We start from the raw sequence: 24,531 nt of genomic DNA on the forward strand, positions 1-24,531 counted from the left end.
TACTTCTCCATCTTATGGCTCCAGCTAGGGCTCTGGTTGGTGACTTACTAGGACAAGTGACTTGTGTGGAGAGTTCTGCATTGAATAACGTTGTTGGCTTACTTACCGGCTTAACAGACAACCTAGTAACCGCTTTATTGGCGGCTTTAAGTCCCACATTGACCAAAATTCTGGGGGTGGTGAATACGGTTTTGGGTTTGGTTCAGAACATCTTATCGGCACTTAAGATTGTGTCTTAAAATGAATATCAATAAAGTTTCAATCACTTATTGAAGTGCAGCATAAATGTACTCAGTTTATATTTTACTTCCAACAAAACCACTTTGGAGACTTGCCATCATCGTTGGAACGTCCCCGGAACTCGGGTATAAAGGTGACCATCATTTCGGCCATGTCAAAGACCTCAAAGGCCTTGCAGAAATCATGAAATGATATTTGATTAGTGTCCGTACAATCCATTTCCATCATCATGGTATCCACTATGCGCATGATCTGCAAATGATCCATCATATGCGCGAATAGCTTGTGCACAATGATCACTAGATCCACCTGTGAATGGAGTTATTCTATTAGATATTTGCTAGACTTAATGCTGTATATATCTACCTTGGTGATGCGTCCATCTTTATTATGATCATACATATTGAAAAGATCTATAAACGAACAAGGAAAAACATACAAAAAAACAGAGATCCAAAAAGCCTCCACACTTACAGCTCAGCTTGCGATCCTTCCCTTCATTTTTGACGCCTCGCTTGGTCTTCAGCGAGTGAGCTTGAAAGGTGCTCAGGAATATGGCAAACTCTACAAAACTGAGCACATTCTTCTCCCCAAACATGCAGTTCAGGATCGTTGGCAGCAGTGGATTGAGGGACAACAGGCCCGAGTAAAAGTTGTACTTCTGCACCTGATTAGGACGATATTCGCCAGAAATTTGACAGAATCGATTGTACAAATGCTGTATCTGTGTGGGTTTCACTGTGGGAGGAGCCAGTACTGTCTGCGATTACTCCATTACTTTCCCCACTCACGTACATTGGGTCTTAATCTTCAGGGTATCCATAAACTCCGCTGGGACTGTGGGATGCGGAGATGTGGCATTCCTGCAGCAACATCCACCCATTCTGTTTCGGGTTTCCTATTTACACACAATTCACATAAACCTGACAGCATTTACTAGGAAAGAATGAGGCACTTGCTACTTAATTTTCCGTTTTCCGTTGCCCATTTTTCCGCCCTTAGAGATCAGTTAAGATTACGTTCTCGAGTCTTGTTTTATCGGTCTGCTCGGAGATTTCTCGTTGTCTGTTACGATTACGCACACCCATAAAAACATTGAGATCTCAAAAGACAAGAAGCTGCGACAAGTGACATTCTCTGTGTGGAGCAAGTCGAGTCACTCATAAAGCATATTAGTTCATTAAAAATGAAAATTAAACCGAACTCGGAGTCAGATTTGGACTACAGTTCTGCCTGTGTTGTGGCCGCCTTTAATGAGGTCTGCGTGTCCGTCTTTGGTTTTATTCTCTGAACCCAGCAACCGGTTCAGGGGTTAAGGGCGTAAAACTGTTGATGAAATGTGTCTCTTTACATTTTATAGTTCCTCAAATGATGGGTATATGAATGAGGGATAGAGGCTTGCATTCAGGGAGATATAAGTGAGCAGATTTTCTTACTAGGTGTTCATTGATATTGAGCTTACAAATATCTATCTCAAAATGTAATTAAATAAACTTCCCAAGAGTATCTGAGCTTCGCTTAGACCCTCCCACAGTCCGTTTACATAATGTGTCTGTGGGTATATTTGACCCGACACATTGGGCCTTGGGCGGAGTGGAAAATCATATTATTTTTGGCAGTCTTAGAACAACATTAAGCGTTGTGTGGTCCGCGTGCCGGGGGTCACGTCTTGCATATCTGGCGGCCAATTTGTGGCAAAAATGTGTGCCACATGACAAGCAATTAAGCTTGGACTACGACAAAGTACGTGCCCCGATCCCGACTCTGGTTCGGGCATGGGCTTGGGCCTTGTCTTTGACTTGGTCACAGATATGTCCAGGGGACAGTGGAGGTTTAGTGAACCCGGTCGCGAAAGCGATAAATTTATGACAAATTTTCAAAAGAAATGCCAGGCACCGGGCCGACTGGGCTGACTGGGCAGACTGCGTGTGGTTTAGTGGTTCTCCGGCAAGAGTTTCGGAACTCTCTCGACGTGGCGGCACTTAACACCACGCATCATTTTAATTATTTATTTGGCCATAAAACAGTCGAAGCCGGGGGAGGCGAGGCCGATGCGCTGGTTGAGGCATGAGGGATGAGGGCTAAGGACAGGAAGGGGGCGAGTGGCCGACTTTCGGCACAGTTTTTGTTAGCTTCAGGTTGAAAATCGTTAAATTTAACAAATTGCCAGCGATTTTTATCGCACTCCAAGCCCACAGCCACAGCCACAGCAGACCAAAAACCCAACCCAACCCAACCCTGTCCTGTCCTGAACGGCCCTGCCCCATAGATTGTCAGTTGGTTTTTGTTTTCCTTGTACGAATTTTCGGACTGGCAAATTTATTTATGACCAACGGCAGAGATACAATATTTTCAGTTTTTTTCGGTTCGGTTTCGGCCTCGGCCATAACGCATAATTGGCCAAAGAGTTATGAGAGAGATGACTCAGGTTGAAGCTGCTCGAAACTTTTCCCCTAATAAAGTGAAATGAAATTCCCGCAATGGAAAAGATTCCATTTAATGTTTAAGATGTTAAATGTTCTGATTATAAATTCCTCAATGGGATAGATGTTGCTTCATCCTTAGACTTCTGTTCGTTGTCTAAGTCTTTTGTTTGTTTGCCAAAAATTTGGGCTAATGTTGCCATAATTATTTCTGCGCATTAAAATAATTAAGCAACACATCAAATGGCTGTTAGTAATATGGAAAATGTAATTAAATTGCAAACACAACCAAATTATGGCCATTATTAATACCAAAATAAATTTTGTAGCTCGAAAAGAGCCTGTTAATTGCCACCAATATGCAATGGCCGGCCAAAATAACGAATCCCAGCTGTGGCCAGTCGAGTGGCAAGCGCTTCGGACTGTCTACAAACATGTTAACTGAAAATAACCTGTAATTATAATAATTATCTGTAAATTATATGGCGCACTTACCATTGCACACGGATTCATGCGCCTGTCATAAAAATCCAAAGCGAACTTTTGAGTCAACTTTGCCTGTTTAATCTTGCTCAGATTTCAGTCCACCAGCCCCGCATTTCGACCGGCACTGCGACCAGTTAACGGTTGCAGTCAATGGTTAACGGCTGTAAGCTACTGCTGGCAGGCAGTACACCACTCGATGCACACTGCCCCGAAAATTGTGGCACGTTTTGATGGTGTCTCAATCTATTTGGAGGTGAGCAGCAGCTAAGCAAGAGTAGGATCAATCGTTAATGGGTGTCAGATTGTATGAAAAATATTTATTTGTTCGGTGCTCTCTGTTAATTGATATTGACTTGTCTTCTATTTCTTTCAGTGTACTTGTACCCAAGAGACAATTGCAGTTTTATGCCGGTGGACATCAGAAACGTGATCATAGCCTCCATTTAGACGAAAATTAAATCAAATTTCATTTGCATGTGTGAAGCTGCCGCTCCATCGCATAATTTACTTTTATATCCACTCCAGCCGGTTGAGTGTTGGTGAGTTTTCTTGTTGTTGTTGAACTCGTGTTGGTGTTTCTTTTTCTACCATTTAGTTAAAGTATTTTTGTTGTGGCACTTTAGTTGTTGATTAGTTGTTGGATTATTGTTCTAATTGTAGCACTTTTGTTGTTGGAACATTGTTGGTGTATGGTTTGTTGTTGTTGGTGTACCGGAGTCATTCGTTGTGCGTACCCGCTCGGCACTCGCTTGGACCGCTCGCTCGATTCTTCATAATTGAAACGAGTTTGCCACAAGTGAACATGTTTTTTCAGTTGTATTTTGACGGGGTTGGGGTTGTGGTTGGGGTTGGGGGGGCAATTCCAAACATACAACATTGTCAGATGTTTCGCAGTTGAGTGTCGGTTATAAAGTAATTAGCCTCAATTTAATGTTTATACTTTGTTGATTATGATTATGTTAATTATATGAGTTTATGTGACACGGTGAAAACAGGGAAACATTCCGGTTGCCCTGTCATCATCATCACCGCCGCTTTTGACACTGATGAACTCGAAAGTGTGACAAGCCAAGAGATTGCTTAATGTCCGAGTTACATGGAAACTTTTCCATCCATGCGAAGTCCAGCCCAACCCAAAGAGAAATGGGTTCCAGAGGTGGGTGTTGGAGTCAGAGAGAAGTTTTCCTTCATTCTGGTTTGGCTACCCCGTGGCCAATGGCTGGCTAATGGCATTCTATTAAAAACCACTTTTATTAATTAAGCAAAACAACTTAATTCTCGTGTAAGACGCTGCATCACAGCCAGCCTCAAATAATGGACAGCTGCTCAAGCTATCCACGCTAATTGCAGCCAGGCAACTGCAACTCCATCTGCATCTTCCCGAACCCGGTCCCGAACAGAGGCACAGTATCGCCGACACTGCCACGGAGAGTCGCTGCCACAGACACCTGAACACTTTGAAATGAAAACACGATAAATGAGTTTAATAATGGCGGCAATTAAATGGATACACGTTGCTAAACTCGCACCGAGATCTCACCATTCCAGGCCCAAGACTTGCAGAGTCGCAGAGTCTGGGTCGCAGTCGGAGCCCGATCAGGCAGCATCTCAATTACCGCTGCTCTGCATGGCGCTTCACGGTTGAGAAATTCGACGCCACTTTCAAAAACGCATCAGTCAAATGCTCATCTGCCCGACCGAACGGCTGCACTGCCCCCTGGTAGCCAAGGCGTTGATTCTGGCTCTCCATCCACAGTTATTGGTATCTCTAACAGCCAGCCCCCCCGACCCAAGTCGGCCAACTCATCAGCAATTTATTAAAACTCATCAATACTCATCAGAAACAAAAACAATGCCGAGGGAGCGACTTCAAGCAGCGAGCTGATTTCGAGGCTCGAAAAGAGAAAATCCCAAAATCCCAGACGCCGACAACAGAAACTGAATGCCTGCGGTCAATTTGGCGCAGCTTCAGAAATTGAAATAGATTTGTTTAACTTTTGATTATGAGAAGAGGTTTACGTTAAGCGGAGTCCATGGGCTTGCTGTTTGATTAGATCTAAAGATCTTAATAGGGTTCCTGAATCTCTTCTCATCATCTTCGGTAGATCATTGCCTAGTCGTCTAGAGCCGCAACTTTTGTAGCATCATCTACTGCTCCTCTGCCCTGCTCTTCGCAGCTTGAGCTGGCAGCTTTTTCACCTTCTTCGTCTGCGATTTGTCTGCATTCTCAGCTCATTTATTTGTATCTCGGAATGGTGTACAAACAAAATGTTTTGCATATGTCAGAGAGCCACAGAATGCTCACAGCCATCAATCCCGAGGGCATCAATTTGGGAAATGCATCAAAGTTGGCAGCTGAAACAGCTTGATTAGTTGTACAACCATCGCCGGACTGGCGTCCCCGTCCCCGTCCCCAGTTCGACAGCAGCCCCAACTTGGCCCGGCCAAGTGCATGTTGGCTCATTAGCTGCCGCCGCTGATGAGCAGCCACAGCGCAGGGGGCAGGGGTATGGTTGGGGGAGTGAGCTGTGAAATCGGTAATCGAAAATGCTTGTGGTGTGTGGAGACTCCGCTGCGGAGACGCAGTCTCATGTCTCTCATGTCTGGTGTCTACATCAGAATTAAGTTTTAATAATTGGCTCACATTTATTTGCTGCCTTAATTTGATTGTGCCGTCAAATGGTTTTATGCATTCGAATCATCAATTAATCATTGCTCATTGATCGATGTGTGCCGTGCGGTTGTGCCCGCTCTTGTTGGGGGCGTGTTAGCCTTAATGAAGCTGCCTAATGCTGAGCGGGGATGATCGAAGATGATTCGTCAGAGAATTCCACAGTTGATTGAATAAAGAGAATGCTCAGGAGGATTATTATTATCCCTTGAAGATCTCCTGCAATAACTATCAACATTATTTATTGATTGACTTATGGAAAGTATTTTAGTTGGCTGCAAATTCCTCGCTGTCAAATCGCACACCTTCAAAATTCGATTAAAACAGAGCCACAGGACTGGGACTGGGCACGCTCAAACAAATACAACAACAAACACAAAACGAAGAGCTACAAAGTATAAAACTTCATTAAGAAGTTGGCAAGACTTTGGCAGACCTTTTGTCGCCTTCGCATCGCGATATAAAATTGAAATGGCAAAGAGAGAGTGAGGGTGAGGATGAGGTGAGTGCTGTCCAGCCGGGTTCTGGGTCCATTCTGTGCCCCAATCTGTGTCGCCGGATCAGCGGCAAAAGTGTTTGGATATTTGTTTAATGAAAAGCGAAACCAACGCGCAGCGACTGCTGCCCTTTGGGATGTCCAAAAGGCATCCTATCGTGCGGCAAATATCAAGTCATTGGCTTTAGTCACACTTAACCCCAATCCCCAGAGCCAGACCCAGTTCCAGTTTCAGTTTCAGTGCCAGTCCAGGTCCCTCCTCAAGAGTCCCTTATCCGGCATTTTGCTGTGCAATTAATTAAGTTGAGCATTTTTAAATGTGTGGCTGGCTGGCTGACTTTCGGGCCTGTTACCATTTTAATGCCTGTTGCTTGGCCAGCAACAAGAACACTCCGAACATGTTCCTTAACATGTCTAATTAGTTGTTGTGTTGTTCTTCTTTCCTGATGCTTTGCTTTTTGTTTTTATTTCACTGGGATTTGTGCTGCTGCTGCTGCTGCGGCTGCGTGCGATAAAAAAATGCATGGCACTCATTTAGTGTTTTCTTAAGCTGAGACATAAATTTGCAAGCAGTTAAAAGGCCCTTTGCCTGATGGCGATGCCGAATTGCTGAAATCAGCACTCTCAGATAAACTCTTGCCCGAAATGCCCCGGCAGACATGAGAGACACTCCGGAGTGAGTCCTGAGTGTGAAACAAATCTAAAGAAAGCCTTGAAATGTGACCCGAAGTTGGATGTGTCTTAAGACCTCATTTTGAGCATAATTAAATGTAGAACAACCTTTGGAGTAAATGAATATTTGAAGCACAAATGTGGCTCTATGGAAGAGAGTTATTTTTACAACTTGCATTGATAACAATTAAATTTCATTGTACGTTCACTTTGCACATTTTCCATAGGAATCCCCCTCTAGCTGCAGAGATTCTTGCGGGGCAAATGATGAGCTCCACGCCTAGAGCAAACGCCGTGCAAATAAACTTAAGTTAATTAACTTCTGGCTACATTAATTTATGCAGCATGATTAATTACCCCGAAAACGAGCAGCGTCTGTTGTGCTGGGACCCCGAACTGAGTGCAAGACGACAAGGCGACTGACACAGTGCAGTGGAGATCGAGGAGACTGAGGAATGGCCAGTGGACAGTGGCCGGTGGTTGGCACGTCAGCCGGCGGCCTGTCAGCGTTGCCTGCTACCGGGAGGCAAGAGACGTCTTGGCTGCCACAACTCAAGCTGCTTCGACTCGCTTCGCTGCAGCAATTTTGCACGCAGTTTCGTTTTTTGGGCGGCAGCAGGGGCATGCAGGGGTAAGTGCCTGGCGAGGGGGTGTGTGTGTGAGTGTGTGTACAGCTGCAGCAACCAGTTGAAAACGCCATTGGTCATTTGCAGCAACAGCAAACAGCAACAGCAGCGCCGGCCATTAAAATGACATAGAGCCACGAACAGACAAGAGGCGCACGATGTTCCAGCCAGGAGTCAGCTGTAGGAGTCAGGGGGGGCTGCAGCAAAGGGAAGCCCAACAGTCGTGTCCACTCCTGGCATACAATATTTAACCCAAACACATTGGACGCCAAGTTCGAGTCCGAGTTCGAGGCGCCTTCGCGAGCATGTGTTAATGTTCGCCGCTGACTCCGGCTCTGGCCAACAATTAAATTCAAATTAACACAAATGCAGCCACGGAAGAGAGCCACAGACAGAGTTGGGCCATTAAAGAGAGCAAATCAAATGGATTTATTTACTCGCCAGAAGCCAGCAGCTGCTCCATGGATGCCATTAATAATTGATCCAAATTGAGCTTGATCTTCAAGCTTAATCTATTTGGCATTCAGCATTCAACTTGGGTTCATCTAGCAGTCACCCAAACTCACAGCCAAACCTCGAACAAAGCAAACAAAGAAGTGTTGCCAGGCCAAATCCCTTGCAATTGTTGCAGGTGGCAAAATCGAACTCTAAATCCAGATTCTGTGCAGCAGCCACGGAAATGTGTTAATTAACTGCCTCATTGTGGCAGCTGTTTGGATTTGGGCTCAGCGAATGGCAGTCACAGCCCAATATCGATGCCTCAGAGCGGGGGGACAGGTGTCAGGCAGGCAGGGAAACCCAGCTATTTCCACTGCGACCCCATAATTTAGCCGATTGTCAGCGTCAGCGTAAAACTTGGCTAACTTCAGTTGCTGGGCCGCACCCATTAATTATTTTAAAGTAGTTGGCCGACGCGATGTTGCCTTTGCAACATTTGCCAGAGCCGCCGCAGATTTATTGACTGTGCCACAAAACTTTTAGCATACAAAAACTATTTGTTCCTCCCCTCTCCGCGCACCTTCCCCCATTCTCCGTGGGGTTCAGAAAGGTTTTAATAGCAAATGTCGGCAATTTGTCGGCGGCGACAAAGCGAAATGGCTTTTAAATGGAGGTTCCCCCTCATGTTCGAGGGCGTGTCCCGCCCCCACATGCACTTATTGATTCTGTTCACTGGGATGGGGGATGGGGGACGGGGATGTGGGTGGAGCACATGGACAGGGGGAGGCCAAAGGTTAATTAATTAATTGGCTGGGCAGGTGAACTTAGCATGGAAATTGCAGCAAGGTTGAAGAAGCTCTGGCATGGAGGAAGCAATGTAATCAGTGGGAGGAGCCAATGGCAAAATGCAGTTGTGGCTTGTCCATGGGAGCCGCCAGTTGTCTATAAGATTTGTACTCATTTTTAATTGATCATTCAGAAAAGTACTCAATGTTGGAAGAGGAAAATAAGTACATTTAACTGCCTATTATCTTTCACTATACTTTATTTCCTGACTCGCTACCCAATATCTCTTTAAAAACCCTTAAACCCCGCTCTGACTCATACATTCTGCTCTTCAACAACTCATCAGAGGTTGGGCTGCTCAATCAGTAGCCTCATCATCATTATAACCCAGCCGATTTCTTATTTCTTTTTCAATTTCTTTCAAATTCATAAACCAAAAGTTGCTCCACTTGCCACACCCCAAAGGGAGGTAAATACATACATATATCTGATTCATGGGCCAGCACTACCTCCTCTAACCCTCCTGCTGCCCTGCGGTGCCAGCAAGAAATTAGAGCGAAGACATTTAACGAGGTCCCGGCGCCCAAATCTCTACCCAAAAACGTCTCTTAATACAAATCGCTTGCCATTTATCTTGGTCCATTAATTTATAAATATAACTAAGGCAGATTCTCTACAAAAATAAACAACAACAAAATACAAAATACAAAATAAAACCCAGAAAGCAACGAAACGAACCTGAAGATATACATTCATATATAAAGCTGCCTTGGGTTGCGTGCCCATTGGGGGCGTGGTCGGGGAGTGCGCCAAATGGGCGCTCATTAATTTCCACAAAATGAGAAAAATTTTCAAATAAAACCCAAAATGCATTAAATTGAATTTGTTGCCGCTGCGATCGGTGGCATGCCGTGCTCCGAGTGCTTCGTGATTCGAGCCTAATTAATGTTAATTTCCTCGCTGCTCCCCCTCCGTGCGCGGGTAGCCACATAAATTTTCCACTCCAGCAAATCCACAATTATACGAAATTAACAAATCATTTGTGTGGCAATCTGTCAAAGCCTCTACCCAGTGTAGGTGCTGTAGCTGAACATTTGAGAATTTACAATAAATATTTTGGATTGGTATGCGAAACTTTTCATGCACTCGGCGCATGAGCGATATGTACCCTTAGAGTTAGAGATGTAATGGGATTATCAATATTATTAAACAATAAACAACACCCTACAGCTGCTTTCGGCACACCTATGACAATCATAAAGAGGATTTTACCAGAGTATTTTGTTGTGATTCTGTAATGTTAAGGCCTATCCCCTTCCATTGGTATTACGCAAATGTTAGCTCTCTAGTAGGCAACTGCACAACGAATGAAATGAATAACTATTATTTAAATGAATATCAATATTAATTAATAGTTTGGTAGCCGCGTTTTGCTCAGGGCATTGCAGCTTCGTCACAGTGGAGGATCATTTATTACGACGACTATTTGCGGTTTGTGTGCGAGTCGATCATTAAATTGCAATTACGTAATTGCAAAACACGCAGTAAAGTTCGAGGCGTCATCAGCCGGGTCGTGTGTGTGCATTTCCAATTAAAAGAGCATTAAAAAAAAGTTTTGCCCATGGACTTGGCCAGAATTGGAATTGGAATTGGAATCGGAATGGGCTGGCGCTGGCGTTGGAGCTGGCGCTGGAATAGCACCTCACCTGCCAGAGGAGATCTTTGGAGATGGGAGTTCCAGAGTGAGAAAGATATTTCCTTGGCTTAGTTCCAGTCGATCACTGTTTGTGTGTGTGTTATTTATGGCGTCGAGAAAATTAACTTTTCCTTCTGGCTGACATGGAAACCAATTTGCCAATTGACGCCTCAACCACTTCCAGGCATCTGTGGCAACGTCTTGACTTTGGTTTGGTTTTGGTTTTGGGCCTGAGCTTCGGTTTGGGCTCTGGTCCGTCTTTCAATTAAATTTATGTTCGGGCAGAAGGCGCCAGGCCCGTCCAGCCAGAGCCCAGAGCCCAGAGCCAGAGCCAGAGCGACTGACTGAGTTGATCGCTGATTTATGGCCTGGAAACGAAGGCGGCAGCTGAATGGAATAGAAAACACTTTGCAATTATTATTGAAAGTATTATTTTTATGGCTGTTGCCGTTGTTCCCCAGCTTGTATCGACCGCCCACGATGCAACGCGTCGCCCGTACCGACGGTGGCTCATCGAGTGCGCCAAATGAGGTTTAAACTGCAATTCCGTTTCCATTTGGCAAACTTTTCCCCATACAAATTGCCGCTAAATAGCTGAAACCTGACACGGCCTACGCCGTTGCCAGCACGTCCGCGTCCGCGCCCCCAAATGTTGCTGCTGCTGAGGCAAGAGGCAAGCGTTGTTGCTGCTGCACTGCGGCAAATGTCAGGCCCATCAAATGTCGTCACTCTGCCCCCCAACAACTGTCAAATTTGCAGTGCCTGCCGCACTAATGACGCCCTTAATATGCTCCAAGTGGCCACCCTGCTGCCCATGCCTGTTGTCTTGTTGGCCAAAAGCCATTTCCCCTCTCATATGAGCACAAATTTTATTTTCAAAGTCATCGGCGTCATCGTCATCCAAGCTGCCAGACATGCCAAAATCAAACGAAGAGGTTGGCCGACAGAAAAGCTAAGAATTTGTTGTGGCAAGTCGATTGTGGAAATACCCTTTCCAAGAGGAGTCCAAGAAAATGTTTAGGGTGAAAAAAGGCTTTCAGAATATTAGAGAAATTGTTGAGAATAATTTTAGACGAGTGCCTAGCTGTCTCATTCCATATTCTGCTTAAAAAAACGATCGTTCAGTCTCTCCTTCGCCTAAACTCATATTAGCATTACTCTTTGTCTTTTGTTTACTGTTGACTAACGTAACCAGGAACATGTTGACCAAATTCGACTTTAGCAATCAGCCATCCAATGCATACACATACGAATATTTGCAGATATGTTCAGCCATCAGATACATATACATATACACGTTTGAGTGGCAAACAAAAGGGATTGACGTGACATTCCCTCCCCCAGGAGGAGCCCCAGCAGGTGTCTTGTGCCGCAGACAACTTCATTTTGTGGGCCGAGACTAAAGACTCATAAATTTGCAGCCCACAAAAGGAAACGCAGAGCCAACTGATGTATATTTATATATAAGTGTGAATGTGTGTGTATGAGGCCTTTTGCAACTGCAATTAAGTAATTCTCACATCGTTTATGCAAAATACGTAAATTTTGCCAGGCATTCTCCTAGTGTATGCCATGCCCCTCATAGGTAGACACAGAGCCCAGAGCCCATTCCACATCCTTTCCAGTTTGGTTCTGGTGATTGCTCGCGTGCAACCTCAACACCCTTTGCTTGTATTCAAGTGGCCCATAAATTGTTGGCCAAGTTTTCACGGGGTACGCCCACTTTTCGTTGCGCTGCTTTGACAACGGCAATTACCTTGAACTTTTCGCTGTATCACAAAATTTATTTATACTCCACATATTGTTTTGGCCATGGGCCGGGCTCATTTTCTGATCTCTTCGCATTTTGTCAGTTTAATTTTTGGTTTAGTTCGCGTCCCGCTTTAAATGAACCCAAATTGCAGTCCCATTAGTCCAGGTTGGGGGTAGCCACTGCTCCATATGCATATTTCTCGTATAAACTGACAGCCCCGAAGCGATTTAAAACGGGTATACTCGAGTGCACATATAGTAAATATATTTTATATTTATAGGCAATCGGTTGCATTTTGAATATCAATTTCAGTGGCTCCTCAGCAGTCAGTCGGTCTGGCTATCCAATCAATTTCGGCCTTTGGCTGCTGCTATCGACTGACATTTATTTTTTGGCCGCTTTATGAGACCTTAATGCCGTAATTGTTGATTGCACTTTTTACTGTCAACGTTTAGCACACAACATTTTGGTGGGGCTCAACAGCTCAATAGAAGGGAAAAACCTTGTTAGCAAATATATTTTTGGGGATTTTGTCATTTCCTATTGTCGATGGCTTGACAGCTGATCGATGGGAATTGGGGACTTGTAATGAGTTTATCATGCAATGTCGGGATAATGAATGGGAACTTATTTGCTGTAGAGTCCTTAGTTGGTTAGGATTGTACTTATCCCATTTGTTGTCCACTTTCTACCCTCGAAATTCATTTAATTCTTGTAGTTTCTCTCAAATACTCGTAATAATTGTTGTTATTTATGATTTAAGTTTTAAACAATTTAAATTAATTTATACAGATGACAAATAATTTACAAGAAATTAAAGGAACACAAAGTAGCGGAGAATCTCTCTCTCTCAGCGATTACTTCTCCCTCTCCCGATCCAGCGATCGCTCCCGCTCTCTTTCCCGCTCGCGCTCTCTCAGATACATTTGCTGCTGCTGCAGGAATTGTTGCTGCTGATGTTGCTGCTGGAAATGTTGCTGGTGCTGCTGCAACAACTGATGTTGCTGCTGGGTAAGTGCGGGTGGCTCCCCAGGCTGCTGTTGTTGCTGTTGTTGTTGAAGAAATTGTTGCTGGTGCTGGGCCAGTTGTTGCTGGAACTGTTCCCTCAGACGCTGATGCTCCTCGGCATCCATGTCGCTGCCGTAGTCCTCCATGTCGATGACTTCATCCTCGTCATCCTCCTCGATATCGTCGTCGTCCTCGGCCTCCTCGGCATCCTCGTAGCTGTGCTGAGAGCCATCCTTCTGGGCATCCTCATCGCCATCGCCGCCACCGCCACCGGAGGAGCTGCCCTTGTTGCTCTTGGTGTCGCTCCCATCGCCGCCCTCTTGTTGCATTCGCTTGTGCTTTGTCCTCCGGTTCTGGAACCAGACCTTAACCTGGAAGAAAGATACGGAATTTAGTTGGGGGTTACCATTTTGGGGGAGGGACTTGGTCTAAACCCTTCTTCCATTTTATATTGTTTCCTCTTTTTCTATGCTATTTTTTTTGGCAAGTCGTAAATAAACTTAACGAGTCTTTTAATTCTATTTACGGCCTGCCTCTTAGCTATGCCCTCGCAGGCAGGGGTGTTGGCTGCCCGCTGCACACCCCTTTTCCACCTCCTGTGCTGCCCCCCCTGATTGTGCTAATAACTCAGTAACTCCCGGCACTTCTTGGGCTAACGACCAGACGACATGCAATCACTTAGCTCCCTGCGAAGGGGTTGCACGAGTGCAGGCAGCACCAGGAAGACTCTAGACCGGCTCTATGGCGGGGGATACTTATTGAATTTGATGCGCATTAAGGGAGCAAAAGGGTTGTGGGTTGTCGCTCAAGGTCTCCCACTCACCTGTGTCTCGGTGAGGCTCAGCCCTTGGGCCAGCTGCTTGCGCTCGGCCCCGACCACATAGTGATTCCCCTCGAAGGCGTGCTCCAGCTTGAGCAGCTGCGTCGGCGAGAAGGCGGTGCGAACGCGCTTCGGCTTGCGGAAGGGCTGGAACAGGAAATCTGAAAGAGAGATCGTTGATTAAATGGGGTGTTTTTTATGGGGGTGGCACTTAGATCTATGAAGGAGTTATTTCTTCTTTAATTCATGATGAGTTTGATAGTTGTCATCCTCATCTATAAGCTCCCTTCAGCCTGGTTCCCCTGCAATGTCTGACACATTTCTGGTGGCTCTTCAATTGTGTAATTATGTACCCCGTTGCAGCCATTCTGCTTCTGCTGTTTGCTGCAACAACTCTCTGGCTGGTGGCACTGCCAATTAGATGTCGCTGTGACTCAAATTGTTGATTATGATTTCCGCGAATGCCCCGGGCAAAGGGGCCGGCCGGCCGCACACACACATATTCCGCACACTCATTACAAAACAATAAACAAATTTCCAGGCATGGCCCCCGAACACAAAAGGCTTCTGGTTCGTGCCGCTGTCGGCGCTGTGTCTGGGCCATGTCCCAGAATCGCTGATAAGGCCAAAACAATTGCCAGGCCAGGCCAGGCCAGGCCGAAGCCAACGAGGCTCTGGCTCAGCTGTCCGTGCCTTTCCTGGACGCCAAGTCGAACACTTTAGCGCGCCTAAAAGCCGCCTCCTTGGCCCAGGCCCAGTCCCAGTCCCAGTGCCAGTCTCCATTGTTCTTCCTTTTGGCCAGGCACAACGTGATATTTTGACGTTTATCACGATTTCGGGAAGCGAAATCAGACCCACCACTCATCTGCCTCTTGTATGTTCTGCCAGTTAACAAATTTTCAATTGAGCCACAATTTGAATATTGATAAGAGGCTACTGTGCAAGATGCAGGCTGAGATTTAACCCAAAAACCCAAGGAGCAACACGGTCTGGAGTGAGGCAAAAAGATGATGGAATGTTAACCATTTGTTACTGCCAAGAGCAGGGAATACTTTGCCCTCAGATGAAGATACTTTTGTGGGTAAAGGAAGCTAGTTTTTCCACCTTTAAGTTCTTTGTGTTAGCAGACTTGTTGTGTTATAATTTTGGTAAAATATTAAGCTACCAGAAATCTTTAGCCCTTCCTTCTTTGATTCGATTTCTTATACTAATCCCAGTGTAACGCTAATGCCAGACTTGTTGTGATATCATTTGGCAAACATGTTAAGCTAACCGAGTCTATAGACCCCCACAAGGTGTGCCAATTACAAAATCAATATTGACACAGCAAAATGGCATCGAATTCGGTGACAGAGAGCCATAGCCATAACCAGCCTAACCAGGCTGTCGCATGTCTGATCCACACACAACAGAAGCTAAGCCACTGAGAAAGTAAACAGCAAATAAACTGAAAGGTAACCGAAAGGGCGCGCAGCTATTAAAAGTCAGTGGCAGTGTGGCAGGGTCTGAAATGTATCTTGTAACTCGTGCATTGTATCTTGTTAGCGTGGCAGGGCCTAGAAAAACAATAGCTGCTGCTGCAGCAGCCAAGAGAAAACCCTCCCAAAAACAGAAGGGCAAACGGGACAGGGAGAAGAACTTGTCAATTTGACACTTCATAAATGCAGCCTCGGGCCATTGATGGCCATGTATCTGACAGATGCAACTGGCTGGCTGACTGACTGACTGACTGAGTGATGCTGTTACTTCGTACTGTGGCTGTGCCGTGTCTGTGCCGTGTCTGTGCCCGGGTTTGGGTTCGTGCGTGCTTGGTTTTTGCTATGAACTTGACAAACGATTGCTGCATCCAGCCTCAAGCTGAAGCACCAGCCAGCGCACTCGTAGAACGATCTAGTTTTTTATGAACCCGGGCGATTTCTTGACATTTGTTACATTTGACAGCTAACAATGTAGCTACAAGATACACGACTGCACGACTGCTGCCCATCGCCTTAGATGTGCGAGTGTCTCCGTCCGGTAGCTGTATAATTGATAATGCCGCCGCTCACAATGGCTACTTAATTATTTTTTCCTCTTGTCATAGACAGCCATCGAAGTACGGGCAGGGAGGGATGGGAGCTAGAGCCACTCTGCAGATCTCAATGAAGTTCGCTGATGGTTTGGTTTGGTTTGGTTTTTTTTTTCCTCCCATTTGGACACAAAGGAAACCGCCGTGCGAAAATACGCGCAATTGACAATTAATTGATGTGTCCGCTCGGCTGCCAATGTTGCATGTATTGCTGCTGTTGCTGTTGTTGTTGTTGCAGTTGCTACTCTTGCTCACACCCTTGTCAGCTGTCATTTTTTTATGTGTGTGTATAGATACTGTGTCTCTGTTTTTTGCCCATGATTGAAGTGCTGCCTCCATCGATCGCTTCGTTGCGTTTCGTTTTCGTTTGTTCTGCTGTCCTGACACTTTTTGTTCGCCTTATTATTTATCACTTATGTGCAATTGTATTTGTTTGCTGTTTTTTTATGGAGTTAGGGCTTAATTTTTATGCTCTCATGATTTTTTCATTAATTTATTGCATTCCTGGCTTGGCCCGGGCCTCGCTTTCGGCTGAAAAAAGGACATTGACATTGGGAATCGATAATTGAAATCAAATCTTCTGACAGTTGTCGGGGATGTTTGGCCTGATGGATACGATTCGGTTTGCCCATTTTGCCAGTGCCGTCATGAATGGGATTTTGTGGGTTTGTCTGTGAGGATGATACTTATGAATGCTAAAGGATCAATCAGGGTCTTGGCGTTGCCTAAAAAACCAAACGATTCCTGGCCTCACTTTGGAATTTCTCCACGCAGTTAATCTAATTAAATAAAAATAAATTGAGTCGTTGCTGAACTTACTTTTAGTTAACGACTCGAACCAGTTTCGCTCTCCTGTTTATAGTCAAAGGTATTTGATTTTGTGTCCCACACAAATAAGGCTAATTTTGTAAATCAAGTTTTGGTCCGACTTGGGCTGACATTTCGATATAATTATAAATTACAGCTGGTACCCACAAAATGTTTACTACACGTAATTGAAGCTGTCAAACCGTAAATAATGTTCTATGTAATCAAACTCTAGTCGAAGGACTCAATCTTGAACCCAACTCTACCCTTTTCCGCCTTCACCTTTGCGTACATTCACCTGCATTAGAAGGGCACGCCCAAAACAGGACTGAAGCACGTGCAACCCGAATTGAGTTGTTGACGCATCATCATCATCATCATCATCGCTATCACCATTATCATTATCATTTTGATTGTAATCCCCATTCCATTGTGAGCCTCTGATCTGTGTAACCTGGTATTACTCACACGAAGACGAGAAACATTTACAATTAATGGAATCGTTATGCGAAACATTGACATTTCACGTTCATAAATCAAGCGAAAATTACAGCCAACCAGTCGAAAGAATGAAAGAAAGAGCGAGAGTGTGAGAGGTGGGGAGACGGAGCGGGAAATGGGAAACACCGAAAAAGGGAGAAGAGAAAATAATGAAAGAGTGTACAACATAATTAAGGCGTAACGGGGATACGTCGCAAGCAGGTGAAAGGCGTGTGAGTGTGCCGAAAATTATGAGCCAGCCAACCCAACCCGAAAAAAAAAACATGTGAGAGTCGACAAAAAAAAGATGGCATGAAAATTCAAATTATAATTGTGGAAACGCTGTGCTGGGTATGGTATGCGTATAAAAAAATGCTTAAACAGTAATAAATGACAATGTTTTTTTGGGATGCGCTCTCTGCGGTCTGGCACAGCCCGGCCCGGCCCCCGCTCTACTCGTCTTTCCCTATGGCCATCTCTGCTGCTCCCTCGTTCTTTTGGTTGGTTCTTTGGCCCAAAACCTCAATTAAAAACGCATTAACATTTCACTCGTTGCACTTTTTAGCCCGGTTATGTGCTCATGTGTGTGTGTGTGTGAGAGAGTTTGTTACACATACGCCGCATGGGCCCAAACTGGCGCCCGTCTGTTGGCCATTAATGGTAATTTCGACTCCAGAAAAAGATAAATGCACACATACATACATCCATATGTTTATATGTATACATGTGACGGGCACACATGGCTGGCCATTTAGGTACGCTGCTTGACCTAACGATGTGTGTAATGTTGTTTAAACAATTTAATTAAAATGTAATTTGTTTGGAAATAGTTATCAAAATGGGTTTGGTTTTCTTTTCCTGCCTTTTGCTACAGTTCCCCCATAACTTTCTCGCTCTCTCTCACTCACTCTGCTGAGTGCGCTGCTCTGCACTGATGATGATGAGGCTGATAGACGTCTAATTAACTTGTAATAAATGTTTGCCATTTGCTTGTTTAACTTTAATTATATGGAGCGGCGCAGAGCAATAGCAACAAGAGCAGCTACAACAGCGATAACTGAATAATTGCTTGATTGAGGCTCTACATTTTATGGTGGGTACGTTGGGCGAGGAGAGGGTTAAGAACATGCGTTTGGGGTGTGGTTTGTTGTGGTCATTAAACATACGAGTATGTGGATGAAGTTGAGAGATTTAAAAAGAATTTTTAGCGGGAATTATATTAATGGATTAATGTGAATTTTAAGGAATTATGAAAACTCATTTCTGAGACCAAGAAACAACGAAAAAGTCTGTAAATTATTTCTTCTATAAACGGCTCTTTGGTTAAATACCTATTTAATCGGATTGAAGCACAAAAAAGTTGAGTATATTTTCGAATCTTTTTTCAGACTCTCCATAGGTACATACTATAAATATAAAGCCCCAAAAAACGAATAGATTTCTGTCTGAAAGAGCCCTAATTAGTCTGGGTTGGAATGGTTCTAAGTTTGCATAACTTTGGCTCATATTAATTCCTCAACTTAAAGCCTTTAGAACAAGTTTTCGCTGAACCGGTTCGCCAAATCACATTTAGAATTGAACTTTTCTCTCTTTACACAAATAAATCATTAAGGAAATCGTTAATATATTACCCTGATAAGCATAGAAACCCCATCCATCACAATCGATTCCGATTTTGAGGAACATTTAAGAGTAGATTTGCGAGAAGCATTTAATTTAACCGGTTTGCCGTTTGATTACCGCTCCCATTAACCGGTTCAATGGCAGAAAGTTGAAGCTACTTACTGCCTGGAAAGCGTGGAAAAATGCGTCCATGGCGGCTCAGCAGCCAGGGATACAGCGGGTAGCTATCACGGATGAGATGAGGAGCCGCCCCGAAGGGATGGTGGCCGTGGGGTGGCGGATGCCCTGGATGTGGCCCGCCCGGAAAGATACCCAATGGGTGGCCGGGCGGCAGGTGCTGGGGCGGACCATGTGGCGGTCCTGTTGGCACGGGCGGATGAGGATGCTGCTGCTGTTGCTGCTGCTGCTGTTGTTGTTGCTGGTGATGGTGGGCCAGGGCAGCGGCCATTTGGAACTGGGCGGCAAGGAACGGTGGCGGCGGCGGACCCGGCGGAACACCGGCCGGCGGTCGGACCACCACGGATGAGGGTGAGGTGCGTGCCTGGGCGATTAAAGCTAGATTTGGCGGTGCCGGCAGTGCTAGTGGACGGATCAGACCTCCCATTAGGCCGACTGGCGGTGGAGGAGCTCCGGCAGCGGCATTTCCATTCCCATTGGGCGCTGGCGCTGGCGAGGGTGAGCGACTGAGCGGCGAGCGGGGTGGACTCCGCGATCGATCCAGGGAGTCACGTCTCCGGCAGTAGATGAATCCTCGCGGTGTCCTCCGGCCGCTGGTCGTGGGCGACGAGGGACTCTCGCTGCGCGGCGGCGAGGCAATCACACTGACTCTGAGGGGAGCGGAACGCGTCGTGGATTCCCCCACAATGGAGTCGATGCTGAAGGCCAGCTTGGGCTTGCTGGTGGCATTCGTCGCACTCGTCGTGGTTGTGGCGGAGATTGGCACGGACACGGATGCTGTGGCTGCTGTGGCTGCCGTGGAGGAGCTGCTGACAAAGGGACTTGTCGGCGCCATTGGCAGCATGTTGAACGTTTGACGGCCGCACGTGACCATTTGGCGTAACGGCAACCGATGGCGCGATTCGAGGGAGTTTTTGGCGGGTTAATTGAATATTGTGAACGGAGCAGAGTCTCGTTCGCGTACAGTAGTCACTGTCTAATCACAAATAAACACAGACACACACACACAGTACACAGTATACACACACGAGCACATGGGGGATGCAGAGACGAGAGATAGGGTTCAGCGATTGGCATCCGCCGGACTGACATTGATAAACTGGATCACCGGAGAATGTCGTCGCTTGTGGCTGGGTCTTGGACTGCTCCGCGATGTGGGTTTGCCGTCGCTGGCGAATGGAGCGTAGCGGTGCCGCTTCAATGGAGAATCGACGGCGGCGGGTTGAACGTGAACGACGACGTCGATTGCGGTTGCCGCGATGATGAGCACTGTCAACGCCATTAGCATTATGGAGCGTCTAAAGGCGTCTAATTGTCCACAGCGCTCGGCCGCTCCTCTCTCTGCACTCCACAGTCTGTATCTCGCTCTCTCTCTCTCTCTCTCTTTCTCTTTCTCCTGCTCTATCCACTGTTCCCTCTCTTTCCCTTTTGGGCTGCGTAAGCTTGTGGGGGCGTCGGCGAATCGTTTCGAGTCTCGCGGTAAGCGTCGCGTGGATGCCGCCGCTCGAGTGTCGTGGGCACACAGTCACAATGCCCGTCCAGGGCTCGTTCTCGTTCACGGGTTTGTTTCTGCTTCTTCGCTTTGCTTTTGCCTTCCAGTGGAGCATTTGGGGAGCGCTGCCACAGCCAGTCGTCTCGCTCGCTCACCCCTGCACGGGCGCATGCGCCAAAGCAGCGCAGATAAAGCCTCAGCGAACGAACAGAAACCTGCTCCCCAACCATGTGGAGAGTTGTGAGAGTTGTGCCCCCCAATGCCTCTATGTGGTGCTCGTGTTGGCTGTGTTGGTGGAGTCGCCAGACCAGACTAGTCGCTCTCCTTCTCTCTTTCTCGCTCTTGGTCTCGCTCTGGCTGTGCCTTTGGCTCTGACGCTCGGCTCTCTTGGCCATTTTTCGCACCAGTTTATGACAGCGAAACAAACAATTTGCGCTAAACAAAACAGCATCATTAAAGCGTTTGTGGTTTTAGTGCCAAGCGAGCTTGGCCAGTCGGCCAGGGTCAGGGCAGGGTGCGGTGTGTGCGAGGTGCCAGCTGGCACAGTGGTAAGAAATTATTCGAATTCGAACAAACGCTTTGGAATAAGTTGGAGGCTCCGCTGGGACTTAACAGTTATGGTAAAATATTCTCTACATTGGATAATCAATGCATATTTATATGAAAAAATGAATCATTTTAGGAGCTAATATTTGGATGGATATTGAAGTCATAAATAAATGTGCTAAGTTTATATTTACAGACAAATCTGACTGAATTCCGATTTGACGAATTAAAAATAGTTTCTGATATTTATTGAACCTTCGAAGTTCTTGGATATATTCTGTAATTCATGAAATTGTTACTCTCCTCCCACTGTGCCTGGGCATCAGCGTCATAGACGCCCCGTCGTCAGTGGTGGCTACCCCACCCGCACCACCACCCCTTTACCACCCATGCCCAGCCTCACCGCTACGCCCTGCCCGCTGACCGTTTTGCCTTTGCCACCATTCTGAATTGGCTCGAATTGGCATCTGCATGATGTTGGTCGAAAGCATTTGAACATGAAAATGGGCGGTAACTTGGTTTCTTCACCTTCCAGCAAAGCTGCAACTGCTGGCGCACACTCACACAGATGCAGAAGCACAGATCCAGAATGAACACTCACACACACACACAGATACAAAGGCTCTCAGAGAGTTGCATTTTTGTTGCCTCAGTGGATGGTCATTCTCAGTCTCAGTCTCAGTCTCATCCTCATCCTCTGCTGGCTGAGAGTTGTGAAAATAAACACCTCGTTAAAGATGCAGGAGGAGGCATAAAACATGCAGCGCCAACAACGGCTGCCTCTCATAGGTAAATACACCCAGACATATGCAATATACGACCAACCGGCCCCACCCCTAGCGCCCCATAATCTCCTGGCTCTCCGTGGCGGGGCAGCGGCATGAATGGAGCAGGACAGAGCGGTGCAGCAGAGTGGTGCAGAGTGGAGGCTGGCAAATAAATTGACGTGCGCTTGGCTGGATTTGTATGCATCTAGATAAGGTTTCCCTGTCGATGGTCGGACGGGACGGTCGATGCTGCCGCAGATGTGGCGGCCTGCAACTGGCGTTGCATCTGTATTTCTATCTGTGTATCTGCATGCCTCTGCCTCTGCCACTGCCTCGCCGTGTATCTTTCTGTTTGCTGTGTGCTGTGTGGCACCTCTGGGTGCGGTAATTGTAATTGGTTTTTATTTTTCGCGTTTGGTTCCTGCCTTGTGGCCGAGAGTGTTTGGCCGGGGCTGCCTCACGTTTCGGGATAAATCATTTAATTAGCCAGACAATGAGCTGGCCAGCATGGAGCTCCAGCTCTCCATCACTGCTAAAGGTTATCGATCGCCAATCAATGATTTTCGGGGGCGTACACTCGCATTCGGCATTTACGTTCAATTGAAATATGACCTGGAGGAGGATCCGCGGATAAAACGATTAGAAGTTCCTTGTTTATCAGTTAATAAATGTATGCGAATGATGGGAGTTTCTTTGTGGGTTGAGTTTTAAATATTAACACTGTCTTGCAATGGAAATAATCAAGGGGAATTATTTATTTCAGTTGGAAAATGTTATTGGTTGTTAATTAATATCCAATTTCTTGATATTGAGACTTTTAGAGGTTCGTCTAAATAGATCTCCATAAAAATTATCGAAGAATTAAGTTGTGAACTTTTGGGCCCCACAATTCCAACTCAAATGAATTTAAATCAATGTTTATGCAATACAAATAAATGGAATAAAATATATATTTTAATATGTAATTAAACAGAATCGATTTATCTAAATTCCTTGAACCTATTTTAGCTCTTGAATAAGGAAACATTTTCCCCAAATACCATCTGTATGTGAGATTTATAGAATACGGAACCTGCAAAAATAATTATCTTGTCTAACTTCCTCTCAAAGTTGTTTTTTTACTTTTGTACCCATCCACACAAATAATATATTTAGTTCCAATGTTAAAATTCCATTTAAAAACTACAGCAATTATTATATACCATCAAATACTCATACTTACACTCTTCTAAAAAGTGTTCCCAAGCTAATTAAAGTCAGTTTCAAGCAAAAACTGCCACCTTCCAGCGTAGGTTCTACCGCTGATACCATCCTAATCCTATGTATTGTCTCGTATGGGAATTAGCTGCTGCCTTTTCTCTCCTCTCTGCACATAAGACGCTCTCGAATGGAATCCACAAGTTTCCATGTTCCACACAAACAGGCAGATAAACTCGCAGCTGTCGTTGATTGGCTGACCGCCCAACTCATGCACGTGAGAGTGAGACAACAGCATGGGACGTGCCAGTATATATGCCAACAAGGGGGTTGGACTGTTAAATGAGTGTCTGGGCAAGAGAGTGGCGGGGGGTGGGCGAGCGACGCTGCTGCTGCTGCTGCTGAGAACGTATAAATCCAATTCATTTAATAATTGCCAACGAGATGGAGCTCATTATCACGAGTACTTTGCACGGCTTTGCCTGAGTCTACCCGGAGCAAGAGAGGGAGCTTATGTGGTGTGGGGCGGGGGCTTATGTGGGGAGGCTGTGCTGGTTGGATGTGGTTGTTGCCGGTGTCTGTGTCTCCCCAGTATTACTTATAGAAATACGTATATAAATTTAGCAGAAAATCAGTAGAACTATCAAGAGTTTGGGCTCGGGGAATACCCTGTGTCTTGACTGCATTTTGGACGGGGTCCTACGGCGTAGAAAAAATTAAAATGTGATATCCAAAGCCTTGAATTAAAATACTATGTTAGGCAAAACATAAATCTAGATTTTAAACAATCTTGTACACCAAAAACTTGATTGAAATTTGTGATAAAATATTTCGTTTTCTAAAAAGTTCCATTTGGTAAACTTAGTTTTCGTTTCTATTTTGATTTGGCTGAGATTTTAGCAGATAGAAAAGTTTGGGATGGAATAAATCGCTTCACTAAATAGCTACGCCATAGGACACTCCATTATGAAGGGTCCTCTTGTGCCTTGGGCGAGCATGCCCTAAAATATATTATTATGTGGTATGGGCTAAAAATTGATTGCGCCGCCTAAGAGTTTTGTGCTAATGCTCCACTGTTCCTGTGGCTGTCTGCATACATACATAAATGTTTATATATGTATACCTATGTATCCATGTGTTTCTGTGCTTTTGTGTGCGTTTGTCTCGTTAGCGTTTTTATTAGACGCGCAAATGGAAGCCCAGAGCACTGAGAGGCTGAGACTTGGAATGGGGAAGCTGAGACTGCGACTGAGACCGAG

At 45.6% G+C, this 24,531-nt stretch overlaps 2 protein-coding genes across 2 annotated transcripts; both read right to left on the reverse strand.

Annotated features, from left to right (window-relative positions):
• Window positions 1-284: 284 nt before the first annotated feature.
• LOC117896879 (calcineurin B homologous protein 3) lies at window positions 285-1,178 on the reverse strand. The gene is made up of 4 exons (XM_034805408.1): window positions 1,036-1,178; window positions 715-978; window positions 607-653; window positions 285-549 (listed from the first exon to the last, which is right to left on the reverse strand). The coding sequence occupies exons 1-4, from the start codon at window positions 1,121-1,123 to the stop codon at window positions 304-306; spliced, it is 645 nt and encodes a 214-aa protein (XP_034661299.1). The 5' UTR covers window positions 1,124-1,178; the 3' UTR covers window positions 285-303.
• Window positions 1,179-13,144: 11,966 nt separating this feature from the next.
• On the reverse strand, window positions 13,145-20,164 carry LOC117898152 (homeotic protein empty spiracles). Its single transcript, XM_034807350.1, has 3 exons — window positions 19,256-20,164; window positions 14,119-14,276; window positions 13,145-13,666 (listed from the first exon to the last, which is right to left on the reverse strand). Exons 1-3 carry the CDS (start codon window positions 20,142-20,144, stop codon window positions 13,145-13,147), a joined length of 1,569 nt encoding a protein of 522 aa, XP_034663241.1. The 5' UTR covers window positions 20,145-20,164.
• Window positions 20,165-24,531: the final 4,367 nt, after the last annotated feature.

Source organism: Drosophila subobscura, chromosome O, assembly GCF_008121235.1.
Source record: "Drosophila subobscura isolate 14011-0131.10 chromosome O, UCBerk_Dsub_1.0, whole genome shotgun sequence".
NCBI classification, from domain to species: domain Eukaryota; kingdom Metazoa; phylum Arthropoda; class Insecta; order Diptera; family Drosophilidae; genus Drosophila; species Drosophila subobscura.

Bases quoted from the DNA above. Each gene is read 5' to 3' on its own strand.
- LOC117896879 (XM_034805408.1), bottom strand. From the start codon at position 1,123: ATGGGTGGATGTTGCTGCAGGAATGCCACATCTCCGCATCCCACAGTC. The intron at 979-1,035 runs GTACGTGAGTGG...CTCCTCCCACAG, and splicing joins CCTGAAGATTAAGACCCAAT to TGAAACCCACACAGATACAG. The intron at 654-714 runs GTAAGTGTGGAG...GTTCGTTTATAG, and splicing joins GAAGGATCGCAAGCTGAGCT to ATCTTTTCAATATGTATGAT.
- LOC117898152 (XM_034807350.1), bottom strand. From the start codon at position 20,144: ATGGTCACGTGCGGCCGTCAAACGTTCAACATGCTGCCAATGGCGCCG. The intron at 14,277-19,255 runs GTAAGTAGCTTC...TCTCTCTTTCAG, and splicing joins TTTTCCACGCTTTCCAGGCA to ATTTCCTGTTCCAGCCCTTC. The intron at 13,667-14,118 runs GTGAGTGGGAGA...TCTTTCTTCCAG, and splicing joins TGAGCCTCACCGAGACACAG to GTTAAGGTCTGGTTCCAGAA.